This window comes from Phycodurus eques, chromosome 8, assembly GCF_024500275.1.
Source record: "Phycodurus eques isolate BA_2022a chromosome 8, UOR_Pequ_1.1, whole genome shotgun sequence".
In the NCBI taxonomy this organism is placed as follows: Eukaryota; Metazoa; Chordata; class Actinopteri; order Syngnathiformes; family Syngnathidae; genus Phycodurus; species Phycodurus eques.
Window position 1 is genome coordinate 14585514 of NC_084532.1, and position 16981 is coordinate 14602494.

Consider the following 16981-nt stretch of genomic DNA (forward strand, 5'->3'; position numbering starts at 1 on the left):
GGCATATTTTCAACATATTTCCTTCTTGTTTCCCCATTTCCGCTTAACTATCTATAAAAATCGTCTCTTTTCAAACTGTGCGTCTTTTGTAGGGTTTCAAAACCGTACGAAGCCCCCTTATGGACAAATGGGTGATATGTTGTCAGAACTTTTGAGATCCATCATTTAAATCTACCGTCATTTTTATTTGGGGCGGAGTGTGTGACGTAGGCATACAACCTCAGAATCCGAAAAAAAAGTCTTATTCCACCTCTGGAAGTCAGTCACTTTAATTATATGATGGCAATGTGGTACATCAGGCAAACTTATTCTTCAGTGCCTCTGTAAACACAAATGCATGCACACAAAAATAAACATCCATTCTCACCAGCTGTTGGCATGCTTATTTGCACACACTCTGCAAACAATAAACCAGGTCTCTTTCACTCGTGCACACAAATGTGCACGGATGCACACACACACACACACACACACACGCACGCGCACACACACACACACACACACACCTTTCCCGATGTGCCTTTTTCAGCAATCCAGCACAATGCCCTACAATCACATTGTTCTCTAAAACAAACATTAAAAAGGTATTCAAACATTCGACACAAGAAGACAACATTACTGGCATGACACCATGCAAAAAAAACAAAACATACAAGTCAAATTGGGCACTGGAGAATAGTTTTGTAGATTTCACACAAAGAGCAGAATTTCACAGAGCTCCATTATAGTTTACGATGGATTAAATAAAATTTTTACACATATTGCAAGTACGCTATCAGTATCATTTTTAAAAAGCAATACAGCCTACTTACAGTTTGCTATTGACAAATTTGCATATTCCTGTTTTCTTTCTGTGGAACCTATCCTCAGCAATTGTTGACACCTTTTGCAGTTTTTGTGTCCACTGTACCACCCTAAGAGGCTAAAAGCTGGCAGCAAACCCCGTGCTAATACGAAAGTAGTAATTGGCATCAAGGCAATTGAAATTGAAATGATATATTTTGACTGAGAGACTAAGGTCTTCGTATGTTGTCTGTATGCAGGCCTAAGTTTAGCCTGGGTTGTTAGCAATATGGAGAATCTCTGTGTATGTTTTTGTTGTGCTGAACGGCAATTAAAAAGCTGAAGCTAATAAATAACGCCGTTCTTGTTATTGTTTGACAAGTGATATTTTTACGAGTTGTAAAGGCAACATAAACGCAAGTGTCCTGGAACTTTCGGGTACTCAAAAAAAATACAATAATAATCTCATCATCTGAAAGTTATTTGATTTTCAGGGTAATGTATTATGATGAGTTTGAAATTATATTAACATTTTTAACAATTAATATAGGCAACTATAAACATAAGGAGAGTGTCCAATTCCTTGCAATTTTTTTTGCTATTCGCAGAAGGGCTCAGTCCCTATAACTTGGAAATAACGAGGGTTTGCTGCATCTTAAATACCACTTTTGTACTAATTTGTTGCTCAAATTAAAAAAAAAAAAAAAAAAAAAAAAACGTAACGGTACAATGGCACACAGTAAACATTCCTCAATCTGCAATGTTGAAAAAGTTGAGCTAAAAAATAAATAAAATAAAGAATCCTTATGAATCCTCTGAAACAATAATTTGATTGTCACTTTCCTGCAATTTTTCCTAATTGTTGTAATTTCTCCCGAGTTTCACCATTCAAACGTGTCCCTTAAATGCGTGTCAACTGTCCAACCAATCACATGCATCGCTGCATCACATTCTCAGATCCTGATTTGCTTATTTACAAATAATGTGTGACAAATCTCATTTACCTATAAAAATCACAGCGAAAGTTTTGAATGTTTTGTCTATGTTAATTGTTGTGTGGGCATTTCTGCAAAAACATAATGGCTATTAATAAATAAATAAAAAAAGTAAAATGCCTCAAAGATTTACTTGCCTAATATTAGGCAAGAAGGATGTTTGAGGCCAGCAAGGTTAAGGTATGTAGGTAATTACAGCAAGCCTAAAGATATCATTAAATAATAAATGTCTTTATGAGATTAGCAAAGCAAATTTATTTATATATAGCACATTTCATACACAAGGTAACTCAATGTGCTTTACATGATTAAAAGCATTTAAAAACAAAGAAAAAAAGCTTATAAATATTCAAAACAAAGAGACAAATAAAATAAAAATACAATTAAAACCGCGTACAGTGCAAGAAATATCATTTAAAAGTGGAAATGCTCTAAAAAGCATGGGAAAAAAGAAAAAGAAAAAATAAAGTTTTTAACCTGGACTTAAAAACATGCACACTTGTACTAACGTCACTTCTGTTGGCAACTTATTCCATTTGTGTGCAGCATAATAGCGAAATGCTGCTTCACCATGTTTGCTTTGGACTCTGTTTGCCACTATTTGACCTGGGTCTGTCGATCTCAGAGCCCTGCTGGGTTTATATCCATTAGCATTTCATTCATGTATTCAGGTCCCAAACTGTTTAGTGATTTATAGACCAGTAGCAGAACTTTAAAATCTATTTTAAAGCTGACTGAAAGCTAAACACAAACTAATAAGGGTGTAAAACAGAAAAGGTAAAAATACAATATTAATGTATTGTCATTATTAATTTTAAAAATAATGCAAACAATGGAGAAATAAACACCTTTACATTGTGGATTACGGTTTTAACAAAAACAAATGTTTTTTTCTTTTTTTGTTCTTAATACAAAAATACAGCTAAAACTGCATGTTCAGTCAGCTCTCAAGAGGACGCCTCGTTTGCTTGTCGGCCCTCCTTCCAATAACTCCCAGAGGACTATGTGCACACAGATGGCCGCTATCTTGGCTATTCAGCTAAGGTTTTGGAGTAGCAAAGACAGAATCAAAGATAAATTGCACTTGCCCTCGCCACATACAGAAAACTACAGGACGGCCAGTTAAACAAATATAATGATATTTTATATACATACACATATATACAGTGGGTACGGAAAGTATTCAGACTCCCTTAAATTTTTCACTCTTTGTTATATTGCAGCCATTTGCTAAAATAATTTAAGCTATTTTTTTCCTCAATGTACACACAGCACACCATATTGACAGAAAAAAACTGAATTGTTGGAAGTTTTGCTGATTTATTAAAAAAGAAAAACTGAAATATCACACAGTCATAAGTATTCAGACCCTTTGCTGTGACACTCATATTTAACTCGGGTCCTGTCCATTTCCTCTGATCATCCTTGAGATGGTTCCACACCTTCATTGGAGTCAAGCTGTGTTTGATTATACTGATTGAATTTGACTAGGAAAGCCACACACCTGTCTATATAAGACCTTACAGCTCACAGTACATGTCGGAGCAAATGAGAATTATGAGGTTAAAGGAACTGTCTGAAGAGCTCAGAGACAGAATTGTGGCAAGGCACAGATCTGGCCAAGGTTACAAAAAAAACTTCTGCTGCACTTCAGGTTCCTAAGAGCACAGTGGTCTCCATAATACTTAAATGTAAGACGTTTGGAACTACCAGACCCTTCCTACAGTTGGCCGTCCGGCCAAACTGAGCAGTCGAGGGAGAAGAGCCTTTGTGAGAGATGTAAAGAAGAACCCAAGGATCAGTGTGGCTGAGCTCCAGAGATGCAGTCGGGAGTTGGGAGAAAGTTCTAGAAATTCAACCATCACTGCAGCCCTCCACCAGTCGGGGCTTGATGGCAGAGTGGCCCGACGGAAGCCTCTCCTCAGTGCAAGACACACGAAAGCCCGCATGGAGTTTGCTAAAAAACACCTGAAGGACTCCAAGATGGTGAGAAATAAGATTCTCTGGTCTGATGAGACCAAGATATAACTTTTTGGCCTTAATTCTAAGCGGTATGTGTGGAGAAAACAGGTACTGCTCATCACCTGTCCAATACAGTCCCAACAGTGAAGCATGGTGGTGACAGCATCATGCATCATGCTGTGGGGGTGTTTTTCAGCTGCAGGGACAGGGAGACTGGTTGCAATCGAAGGAAAGATGAATGCGGCCAAGTACAAGGATATCCTAGACGAAAACCTTCTCCAGAGTACTCAGGACCTCAGACTGGGCCGAAGGTTCAACTTCCAACAAGACAATGACCCTAAGCACACAGCTAAAATAACGAAGGAGTGGCTTCATAACAACTCCGTGACTGTTCTTGAATGGCCCAGCCAGAGCCCTGACTTAAACCCAATTGAACATCTCTGGAGAGACCTGAAAATGGCTGTCCACCAACGTTCACCATCCAACCTGGCAGAACTGGAGAGGATCTGCAAGGAGAAATGGCAGAGCATGCCCAAATCCAGGTGTTGAAAACTTGTTGCATCATTCCCAAAAAAACCCACGGCTGTATTAGCTCAAAAGAGTGCTTATACTAAATACTTACGGCTGTGTGATATTTCAGTTTTTCTTTTTTAATAAATCTACAAACATTTCAACAATTCCGCTTTTTCTGTCAATATGGGGTGCTGTGTGTACATTAATGAGGAAAAAAATTTTACTTAAATGATTTTAGCAAATGGCTGCAATATAACGGAGTGAAGAAATTAAGGGGGTCTGAATACCGTATTGTCACGACCATAGGGCGCAATTAAAAGTCTTAAATGGATAGGGCGCCTTATAATGGGGCGCGCCTTATGTGTGCACCGAGTTCCAACATCTATAAATGTTGTTGTGTGATGAGCGCTCCGCTTGACCTTTTTATTTTTTAAGCATTTCCTGCCGACACTGCTTATACAGAGGAAAAGTGGACGTGGCTGAGGACAGGGGAAGGGTGCGTGAAGGTGGACGCTAAAGCCACACCCCCAGTAGGTATATAGCGTCGGGGTTTTTTTTTTGGTTGTTTCTTTTTTACCGCTTGACTGACAGGGAGCATTTCCGAGGTGTACATTGTGAAAAACATCGGTTTGGCTAAGGACCCCCGAAAATGTCACCTACGAAAAGACACGCTTACGAAACACAGTTTAAACTGCAAGCTATCAGTTACGCGGAGGAACATGGGAATCGAGCAGCCGCAAGAAAATTCAAGATCAACGAAACCATGGTTTGCAAGTGGAGGAAGCAGGAAAACGAAAGGCGAAGCTGAGTTTCCGTGGAAAACAAAGAAAAACAAAACACGGAAACAAGGCGAGGTGGCCTTCCAACTCGGGCAATGGATTAATGAGCAAAGAACACTTGACTAAGAAACTCCAACCGCTGGACATCCGTGTAAACAGGGCATTCAAAGTGAACTTGCGAGCCGCGTGGAAGCGATGGATGACAGATGGCGAACACAGTTTTGCTAAGACAAGGGGGCAGCGCCGGACGAGTTATGCCACAATTTGTGAATGGATTGTGGATGCTTGGGCTAACGCCGACATCATTTCTGAGGAGCCGCACGGCAACGAGACCGACAATGACGAGAGGGAACCTGGCATGTTTGATGGAGAACTTGCCCAGCTGTTCATTTCGGATAAAAAAGATGAGGACTTTGATGGATTTGTGGATGAGGATTGATAAAAAAAAATAACGTGAGTACATTGTTAAATACTTTAATAAAGTACAACCGAACTCAGTTTTGCTCCCGCTGCCTTTTTAAAAACATTGTTTTAGCGTGCATGCATGCTACCGTATGTTTTAAGCTAGCGTATGTTTTACCACACCTGCGCCTAATAATACGGTGCGCCTTATGTATGTGTTAAGTACAGAAATAGACCCCGTAACTGAGACTGCACTTTTTAATGCGGTGCACCTTATGGTCGTAAAAATACGGTATATATAAATTCTTATGTTTTTGCAGTTTCCCCACGTTACTGTTTAAGATCATCAAACAAATGTAAATATCAGACAAATATAACCCTAGTGACATCAAAATGTTGTCGGGAAAATAGATAATTAACGCACATTTTCTAGAACATAAAATGGTTATAAATAACCATCATGTATTTTGTCACACTAATCCTCAGCATGTGGGAGAGCTGTACATGCATCCTTGTCCTGGCTATTCAGTACAATATGGAGACTTTAATAATGGACACAATTGTATGAGAGTTAAAAATGTTAAAATGTTACTTGAAACATTGCCTCTACAGCAAATAATGTTTTTAGGATGCCTAAAATACACTCTGGAGTGTCACACAATGTCACACTCAGATTCTGAGTCTCACTGCTCCACTAAGTGAGTTAGCCAGGCAGGGTGGTGTATGATGATTTTTACTATGCTATGACCATATAAACAGAATATTATGTGCACAGACCACTGCCTACAAATACCCAGCCAAACCAGCCATCTTAACATCCCAGAACATGGCGACTCGCTTTAATGTCGACGTGTCCCATGCAGCTTGTCCTATGTCCCATAATCCGCTTTGCCCTTGTTCCAAGAGCCAATATTCATTGTTTTTCCACCTCACCTATTCCACATTGCCCCCATTTGTCCCCATTCATCTCCATCCAAGTCCTCATTTTATTTTCCTACTGTTGCTTATCTGGTTTGCTCCACTTCAGTCTCTTTTCACCTTCTCTCCCTGCCCCAAACCTTTCTTTCCTCCATCATTACTTCCTAAGATGTTTCATTTCAGCAGCTTTCTTAATATGGTTGTAATTTCAATTTGTCATCCATCTTTCACAACAGTCGTTTTTTTCTATTGTATTTTGATGTGCTAATACTACCTAAAAATAATTAATAAAATATCCATCCATCCATTTTCTGTACCGCTTATCCTCACTAGGGTTCCGGGTGTGCTGGAGCCTATCCCAGCTATCTGCGGGCAGGAAGCGGGGTACACCCTGAACTGGTCACCAGCCAATCGCAGGGCACATAAAAGCAGACAACCATTCACATTCACACCTACGGGCAGTCTTCAATAAATTTTCCACGCATGTTTTTGGGATGTGGGAGGAAACCGGAGTACCCGGAGAAAACCCACGCAGGCACGGGGAGAACATGCAAACTCCACACAGGCGGGGCCGGGATTTGAACCCCGGTCCTCAGAACTGTGAGGCAGATGTGCTAACCAGTCCTCCACCATACCACCTTAATAAAATACCTAATGTAATATTATTGGAATTTCCTATTATGCATACATGTTTTTTCTACTTTTGATTTGATCTGCCCTTAAAAGTAGCACCCAACTAATGATATTCCGAATATTTTCTTTGAAGGGTACAACAAAATAAAAAGGAGATAGAGACCTCTCAGACAAGGGAACTTAAAGCAACAGGATGTAAAATGAGCTGTTTGCATGTCCCACACAGAGAAGGACAATTGATTCCTTCTCAGATGGAAATTAAAGGGAACAATCACACCCCCAACAAGACTCTTTCCTTCTGTGCTTTTTCTTGCCTAAACAGGAAAGTTCCTGTCTTCTGGAATCTGGAGGAAACTTTGTAAATTTAAATGATTTAAATGATGTAAATGATTACACTCACTCCTCAGTTGTCTTATACTCCATTGGATTGCCCTTCATTTGCCCCAAGCCTACTCCCACACATATGAAACACACACACACACACACACACACACACACACAGGTTTCGAGCTTAAAAGTAAATTAGCATTTTAGTTGTTTTTCTGTTATCAAGCCACCCTGTGTCCAATATTTTTCTGAACTTAGAACAGAGTGTGACTTTTTACATGACTTGACATTTACATAGGTGACAAAATACACAAACTGTCAAAAAGTGTGAACATCCATGCCCTTTCACAGGTAGTGACCCTGCAGCATTAGCACCACTCTAGCTACTAAGAACAACATCCAACAACAACAACAACAAAACACACACACATTATTTTTAGCATTCTGGGCAAGCCTGGCCTAAACCTCCCCACACACATCCCACCTCATCCCTCTGCCAGCCAGCAGGGCCTACCATGTGCATTGTCAGCCAACTATAGCTGCGCTTCATCCAGTCCATGGCAGATGGCAGCGGGAGAGAACAGATAGGACGTGGTGTGCACGCGTGCACGCGCGCGCATGTGTGTGTGTGTGTGTGTGTGCGCGTGCTAGTAGAAAAATGTGTGTGACCATGCAATGTCTTCTTCTTAGAACATATGGTTGAACGTAAAAAGAAACTTCCACCTATAGGAGGTATTCAGTGAAAGAAATCTCTGTTTTCCAGTACCTGATAATCTCATACTGCTTTAATGTTCCATGTCTCACAAACACTTCTTCTGTGATCAAACAGAAACTCTTTCATGAGTGGACAGTGGATTATTGCCTCAGAACTGGAACAATGGTTAAGACCCTTTCTACACCAATCTGTTATTATGCCTTATGGTAGGCTATACAGTAAAAATAGTTTTTCTTTTCTTTCTCACAATACAGTATTGACACAGAAGCTTCAAATATCTTATTGCTGACTGATGTCCAATACTGTATAAAATTGTTGACCTTTTTATAATGTGAAATTCATTAGTCTTCTGTTAACACAGAAAAGTTCTATATAAGCTAATTTTATGTATTATTGTTATTACTACTACTACTACTACTACTACTACTACTACTCATATCATAATCATTATTATTATCCATCCATCCATTTTCTGAGCAGCCTTTCCTCACTAGGGTCGCGGGCGTGCTGGAGCCTATTCAGGGTGTACCCCCTGAACTGGTTGCCAGCCAATCGCAGGGCACATAGAAACAAACAACCATTCGCACTCACAGTCACACCTACGGGCGATTTAGAGTCTCCAATTAATGCATGTTTTTGGGATGTGGGAGGAAACCGGAGTGCCCGGAGAAAACCCACGCAGGCACGGGGAGAACATGCAAACTCCACACAGGCGGGGCCGGGGATTGAACCCGGGTCCTCAGAACTGTGAGGCTGACGCTCTAACCAGTCGGTCACCGTGCCGCCCATTATTATTATTATTATTATTATTATTATCCATCCACCCATCCATTTTCTGAGCCGCTTATCCTCACTAGGGTCACGGGCGTGCTGGAGCCTATCCCAGCTATCATCGGGCAGGAGGCGGGTTACACCCTGAACTGTTTGCCAGCCAATCGCAGGGCACATACAAACAAACAACCATTCACACACACATTGCACCTATGGGAAATTTAGAGTCGTCAATTAACCTACCATACATGTTTTTGTGATGTGGGAGGAAACCGCAGTGCCGGGAGAAAACATAATAATAATTATTATTATTATACTTCTGGCACTAAATATCATATATCAAATTACAGTTGTGTGTAGTTTTTGTTTTTTTAAAACCATTACTCGTTGTTATCGTTATTTTTAATCAGACTCATTTTGTTCTTGAAAAATGTAATTGGACATGGTCACCTTTACATGGGACTATAGTATTTTAATTTTCAATATCATTTCATATGCTTGATGAGCAAGAGAACTGTTTCAACAAAATATTTCCAGCCTTCAGTTACCTAAGTACTGTCATATATCGAAGATGATTTTTCTTCCAGTATATTGATTATATTACAATCACTGTATCATTAAAGTAGGCTCTACTTGCAAAATGTTGAGATAATATTGGATTGTGAGTTCTACTTCCTATCTGAAGTAAAATCGCTCAAATGAGAAGCCGTAATCATGTGCAAACACATGAAGTCTGGTCACAGTTGGAATATTGTTCAATATGTGATTTAGTCCTTCAGCCAAAAAGACTCCCTCTCTCTGTGACAAATGCACTACAAAAACTTACAAGGTAAGACATTATCATAAAAACACTGTGAGAGCTCACTGATGTCCATTTTGTGATTTATTATGTACTTACCCCTCTGCACACTCTTTCATAGAGCAGGACTCACCTCGAATGATCGACAGCTTGGCATTGACTGTGATCTCGCCTTCGCTGTTCTCAGCCACACATTCATAGATATTCTCGTCACGCGGTGCACGAAGGGGCTGAATTCGGAGCACCGCACCGGCACCTTCGTCGAATTCAATGTTCTGTTGGTCAAAAAATATAAATCATTGTTAGACAAGAGTGGGATTTGGATTTCAAAGAAAAGCACGTGAAAATCTGATATTCTCAAAGTTTGAATGATTTAGGGCAGTACTGTGTAACGTAAAAGAAGCCAAGCAGTTCATATCTATGTCGTGCATTATGAGTCTGTGAGCAGGATTATGCAATCATCAATCCATTTTTACAAAACTTTGAAGAGGTATTCGGCATAGGCCAAGGAATAACTCATTAATTGTTGGCACAACATTAGAGTACTTCCGAGCCCCTGAATATAGAGGTACTCTGCCGAAAATGGCTGGCATTCCTAAAAGTATTGGTATATATTTTGTGAAACACTTGAATTCAATCAGACACTGTACTCTTTAATGGCATTTTATACACATGGTTATATGTCAAATCTGGTCTGTCGCTGTCCAAATACTTCTGGACCTAAATGTAATAAATTAAAATCACTAAATGTATTTATCAAAAACACAATGCAATAGGTGGGCGCCACGGCGTCTGGTTAGCACATCTGCCTCACAGTTCTGAGGACCGGGGTTCAAATCCCGGCCCCGTCTGTGTCGAGTTTGCATGTTCTCCCCGTGCCTGCGTGGGTTTTCTCCAGGCACTCCGGTTTCCTCCCACATCCCAAAAACATGGAGGGTAGGTTAATTGAAGACTCTAAATTGCCCGTAGGTGTGAATGTGAGTGTGACTGTTTGTTTGTTTATATGTGCCCTGCGATTGACCTGGCGACCAGTTCAGGCTGTACACAGCCTGAACTGGGATGGGCTCCAGCACGCCCGCGACCCTAGTGAGGAGAAGCGGAACGGAAGATGAATGAATGAATGCAATAGGTGTTTGTTGTATTACTGTACGACCAGTTCAGGGTGTAGTCCGCCTTTCGCCCGAAGTCAGCTGGGATAGGCTCCAGCGTCCCGCGACCCTAACCAGGATAAGCAGTGTTGAAAATGGATGGATGGATGTATTACTGTATATTGTGTTAATGTTTCCCACAATGGCTTCATAGGCCAGCTCGGCTAACGGTCCTATAGCAGTGGGGGTCTCTGGCATGTGCGGCCCCACAGGGCAGCATGGCTGGGGGGGTGTTGCTAACACCCACCAAAATTTAAAAAAAATTGTTACATTAGATGGTTTTCTATTGGGATCATGACATGTAAATTGGTGCCGTTTGTATGGGTGTTGGGGGTGCCAGAAGGGGTTCTTCCACGGACTGCCATTCAATCTAGGACCACTACTGTCCAGTAGTATGGCCTGTATTCTTAAATAACGAAGGTTTTAGATCCCTAAGCTTCCTTGAGATTTTTATGCAAGCAGCTCTTTTTAAAAAAAAAAAAAAAAATTCACATTTTTCATACTTTTTTAAAGCTGGATTGGCTGACAGGTTGAGCTGGTCAGACAGAAAGTCCACCTGACAGCAAAACCAGGCTATTTTTCCAAAGGCGGGTTATCATTGAAGCAAATAGGAGCTTCCTGCAGAGATGTCAGGGTTGAAGCTAAACTTTAAGATTTAAGTGTCTTGAGCAGCCTGCTGCTCCATTGCTACATGTCTCAGGGCTGAACAGCTAATTAGGCAAAAACACTGCAGAGCAGAGCATCACGATCAATATCAAAGCATGTGTCTTGAGGCTGGAAACAGTAAAAAAAAACATAATACTTCAAAAACCCTTCAAATATTTTTTTTCATTGCATGCTAAATGCAGAAAGAGAAGTGTCCGTTTTGGCAGGCTCCTTCATGCCCTTGGCTTTGTTTTGCACTTACCATGCAGTAAAGGAGGAGACTACAACTTTTTATTTTGTCCTCTACTGAAAAGCTGATCGTCTCCCCCGATGATGTTGTCATTCTTGTTTTTTAGCTCTCTCCCATGTGATTTTCTTGACGCCGCAGTCTGTGAACATCTATCTCCACCCACTGCAGTTGTTAATGACCTAACTTTTTAATTAAAAGACACTCAGCATTGAGACTTTGGGTGATTCCATCTGGGAGGTCTGTTTAAATCTGAACAACAGACAAGAAATAATGTGCCGAAGGCTCATTTGCAAACGCACGGCTGAAGAGGGATTGGTGGAGGTTGCGGGGCATGAGGTTTAACGAGTGTGACATCATTCCTTCAAGTCTATAGAGGACAGTGTTAAAAGGGTGGTAGGCCTTCCACGACATTACTTGATGACGTTCTTGTGGTGAACGCATACATCTCATAGAAGTTAAGAGAAGCATGTCCATTTAAATCACAAAGTGGTTGTCTAGGCCTATTTCTGAAAACTGTATGTGTCAAGACTAGAATGTTTCTAGGCAGTTCACGTCTTGGTTAGAATCACTTTCCTGACTGAACGCTGATATGGACTGAGAGTTAAACAAGTGGTCAGAAGAAATGTGAGATATTGATATTTCCTTTTAGAGCTGATGATGTAGAGTTGTGAGATAGCAGATGCCGTTCCTAAGAATAACGTCTCTGTCAATTGACTCACCTCTATACGCTGGGAGTTGACCTTTTTGCCTTTCTTATTCCAGCTAACCCTTGGCTTGGGGTCACCTGTCGCCTGGCAGACAAAGGACACCACACCCCCAGAGACACCTATCTGGTCAACTGGGACTTTTGTAAACCGTGGTGGTGCTGGAGAGAAAGAAGCGAAGAAGAAACATGAGCACAATTGCTATAAGATGCGGGTAAATGGGTCAACACGAGTCAACTTTCTTCCACCTACCGAATTATAATAAAAATACATTTGATTCTCTGTTAACAAAACCCACACGAGCAAGCCTCTTGTAGCATCACCATTCTCACGCTGTATCATACACCCACATGATTCAAGATGAACAGTTTAGTACATGGGAAAAAGACTAAGAAACATAATCAATATACTGTAGATGCAGTAGGAAACCTAACCTGATTCATGGTATTATTGTGATTTAAGTTGTTCGAAATAGTACTTTGAGTAGGATGCCTCTACATGAAAATTACACATGGAATGGTCATTACTCTTCATGGGAAAAGGAGCCAAAACATCTAGAGGTAGGAATGGACAAGTGATTCATTCCACTCTGCCATTTAAGCACACAACTGTTTCTGAAATGTGATTTTTGTGAGGTCTCTGATTTATTCCCTTGATGGACGAAAGTGATGATTCTCTGTCAACCATTCAACTTGCTGATGTATGTCTAGCCCCACACTTTCTGTAATTTGGTACCCAAACACAGGGGTGCCTAAAGGCCTCTTTATACTCCCGCGGCCGTGCGGCTGACAACGCCCGCATTGCATCACGTGACCGACGAATTGGCCCGCACGCGGCTCCTCTGCATAGATGACGCACACACGGCAAAAATTTTTGCTGCACGTCGAATGCTGCGGAGATCGTCTCTCGTGATTGGTCCGTTTTAGTCACATCCTGTGAGGATGTAATCAGCCTTCCTCCCGGTTCCACATAGCACATACGCCGCCGCCTTCTCGATCGATTTTGCAGCATAATTAAACGTATCATCTGGTCATCTAGGTCCATTTGTTCTAGCAGACTCTGTTCCATGCTCGGAAAGGAAAGTAAAAACGGCTGCCGGAAATGGCCAAAAAGATGCAGAAGAAACTCCACCCTGTGGTGTCCTAGCCAATACCCGCCATAGTGACACCCCCGACTTGGAGGTGAACTGCAGTACATTTCAAACTGCGCGTGTGGTTGCGCTCGAGTATAAAGGCAAACTACCCACGGGACAGCCGCAGTGACGTCAGCGCGGTCACAGCCTGCGCGAGTATAAAGAAGCCTCTAGGAGGAAGACTAAGTAAGACCTTATATTTACTCGGAACAAATGTTAATTATGATCAGTTGCTTGAAATGATATGCACGAGTTGCTTTCATTGTACTGAACCAATATTAAAATTGTACTGTCAATATTAAATAAAATGATAATCTGAAGTAAAAAAAAAAAAATTATAATACACCATGGAAATGTGTACTGTCATGAAGTTAACCAAACTCCATTGCTGAGCCAAAACAAAGTGTTGTTCATTAAATGACATTTTGATGGTTTGTGCGCTCACAATCCAACTAATATCTTTGTTATTGTTTGTTGAAAACAAGCCTGATATATATTCTATGAGGGAGGGAGGGAGGGAGGGAGAGAGAGAGAGAGAGAGAGAGAGAAAGAGAGAGTCCTTGGCAATATGATGCATTTGAATCATAGAGATGATGGTGATGATCAAACGGCAAGCACAAAACGTCAAGTTAATAATTAAGCCAGGGGTGTCAAATGCACGCTGGGCCAAAATTAAAAATTGGGACAACGTCGCGGGCCAAACTCAATATTTAATGAAAAATCACTGCGATGTGCATGTTTCCCTTCTCTGCAGAAATGTAGCGTTAAAGTTTATCATATGACAACAAACTTACATTTTGCTTCAACACTGAATCTGGAATAAACAAACTTTAATATTATAAACATGAGAAATCAAATTTGTGATAAAAGAAATCAGTGGTATTTGTTTGTTGTTTTGTATTTAAATAGATAACATGAATTCTTCTGTCTCTCCATCTTCTATTTATCTATCTCCAACTACCTTTCTTTTTGATGGAAATCTTTTTTCAAAGGCCAACAACAAAACAACCCCAAAAAATAAGAATGTCCTTCAATAAAAATCCGAACTTCAAACTATTAACAGTCCCTGCCTAGGAGTTTATAAAGGGCATTTAAAAAGCATTAATTAATTTATGTTATATTCTTTGTTACAGCCACGTTGCTCCACACAAGACAAACAGGTCTGTCTTTTACTTTAGTGAACAGACAATCTGCCTCCCACTTGTCTTGGAAGTTAACCGTTTTCCATCTTTCGTTTGGCCATTTTTGCGAAGGGGAAGTCTAAATTTGCTCGAGGAGAGTGGTAGCTTAGTTGCTGACGACCGCAACAGAAAGGGAAGGACATAGGATGGGAGGGAAACACAATAATACACCGACTGTACATGCTTGTCAGTATGCGCTCAACTGTTCACATATTCAGGGCAGGTCGAACTGTTCATTATTATTCTCATTTCTTACCTTTTGTATTTGGCAAAGAAAATCCATAAGTTGAATTTTGTACAGGACGTCACCTTGACTTGTCTTTCTTGTTAGTCACTTCCACTGACTCCATGAGCTCATTTCATTAATGCTTACCAATCCGTGTTTTCTTTTCCCCATACAAATGGTAGTCAGCCCATGAATTTCTATTTTAGACAATTACTTGAGTTTGTCTTGTGTTATTACATGAGCTCTTAAATAAAATTAACCTTCACCCCACTGTTCTTCCTCAACAGTTTGCCTTTAGGCTTATGCTGCCAGTTAACACTGCATTCAGACTGATTTTTATGTTGAATTCAATTAAGAATTTATCTTCTACTTTCATAATCCATTGCTTTTGTGAATTTCATATGTTACAAAATCACTGCTCAAAATTTCCACCACACTCACCTTCTACTAGGACTGCACAATTACTTACATTTTAATAGTTTATGACACGATGAAATTAACCTGATCGTCTGCGATTTTTACATTTAAAACGCGGGCTCTGCTACATATGAAGCACTTTGTCAACCAATAGTTGGCCAACCACCAGGAGGCATACGTATCGTTAAAGCTTCATTAAACTGCCTAAATAACAAGCGAGTGCGCCCTGCCTGCAGGGGGAGCCCTAAAGTCAGTTGGTGGACTGATGAAAGCAAGTCATGCAGAGAGAAGAAGGTACAGCAAAGATTGGTTGATGGAGAGCATCACGGTGAGGAGCTGGTGCCTTGAAAAGGGATTCACATTAGTTTTCTGGACATGTCTCGATTCAGGGCAAGTGACGTTTAATAAAAGGTTATATGTAAAGAGTGCAGCAGAGAGCACCGCAAGGCAACTCAACTAATCTGTTCAACCATATGGAGGAGAAAAAAAAAACTGCAGAAAAATGGTCAAAACACAGGACAAGAAATACGTGATTCCTTCGAGCAATTATTTCTCCAAAGTGCCATTACCTACACTGTATAGAAATGTCGTGAGTAAATAGAGAGGGAAATCACAATTGCCGAGTTCTTTGCAAACACGACTGACCTATGGTCAAGCAGAATAATGGTCCCATACGTTTCCTTGACAATTTACTATATTGACGGGGATTTTCAAATGAAAAGTCGGTGCTTGAAGCCTAATGTTATTGCCTTTTTGCCTAAACTGTATTAGCTTTCATTGAATTGCACTTCGTGATTGCACTCGACAGGACAATAGCATTTTTCTTTCCAGTTAGCCCATGGTAAATTTGAAATTCTCGGGTCAATTTCATTTTTCATTAGCTATCATTTATTCTTATTAAAACTTATTTTTTGCACTGAAAATTGCTTACGTATTACTTGTTGAAAAGTAACACAATAGAAATACAGATGTTTTCCCTAAAAAGAGGAACAATCTTGATTAGTAATCATGATTACAATATTGATTAATCGCGATGATCATTTTGGCCGTAATCGTGCAGCCCTACCTCCTACTATCTACTGTATCCATAGGATGTACTGTCGTTTGCTTGGGGTCTTAAGTAAAGGTCACCAAGTTGTATAGTTGTCCTGACCAAAGTCTTCTTCTCCAAAAATGCTACAATAAGCACACACAAGTTGGCTTTATCTACTTGGCAGGGGGACACAGCCTGAGCGAAAATAGCCAGTCACAGAGGCTCCTATATCCTTTCAAGTCCCTGATAATAGAACACATCAACGCAAACGCTGCTGGCTAGCAGAAGCAGCAAAACTCATACTGCGTGCACAGACGCTTGTTTCGTTAATACAGCTACCACCTGCTACTGGCTGCTACCTCTGTTGGACCAGATAAGACAAAATAGACAGGCAATGTGATTGTAAAACAGTGGCGAGTGGAAGGTGCACAGATTAACTATGAGAAAGCTCCATTTTCACTCCTTTACTGTTATTTGATAGCATGGCCAGCTAGGCGAGAGAAACGAGGGTGTCTTTATTGACTAATGCAGTAATTGATGGAGAAAAGCTTCTTTGGTCATAAATGGAAGCCATTACCGACTGAATTAGCGAAATGGAGGACAAAATGACACAAGGCCCTTCTGTGATTTGCAGAAAGAGGCAGAAAA

The 16981-nt window shown here is 40.6% G+C and overlaps 1 protein-coding gene across 7 annotated transcripts in view; it reads right to left on the bottom strand.

The window, feature by feature from the left end:
- The window catches only part of ptprsa (protein tyrosine phosphatase receptor type Sa), a 276448-nt gene that overhangs the window by 114456 nt on the left and 145011 nt on the right, over positions 1–16981 (bottom strand). For all 7 annotated transcript variants that reach the window (XM_061684316.1, XM_061684321.1, XM_061684318.1 and 4 more), the window contains 2 exons: positions 12360–12505; positions 9731–9872 (listed from right to left, as the gene is read on the bottom strand). In XM_061684316.1, coding sequence (XP_061540300.1) covers positions 9731–9872; positions 12360–12505 — 288 coding nt within the window. The remainder of the gene's footprint in view (positions 1–9730; positions 9873–12359; positions 12506–16981) is intronic.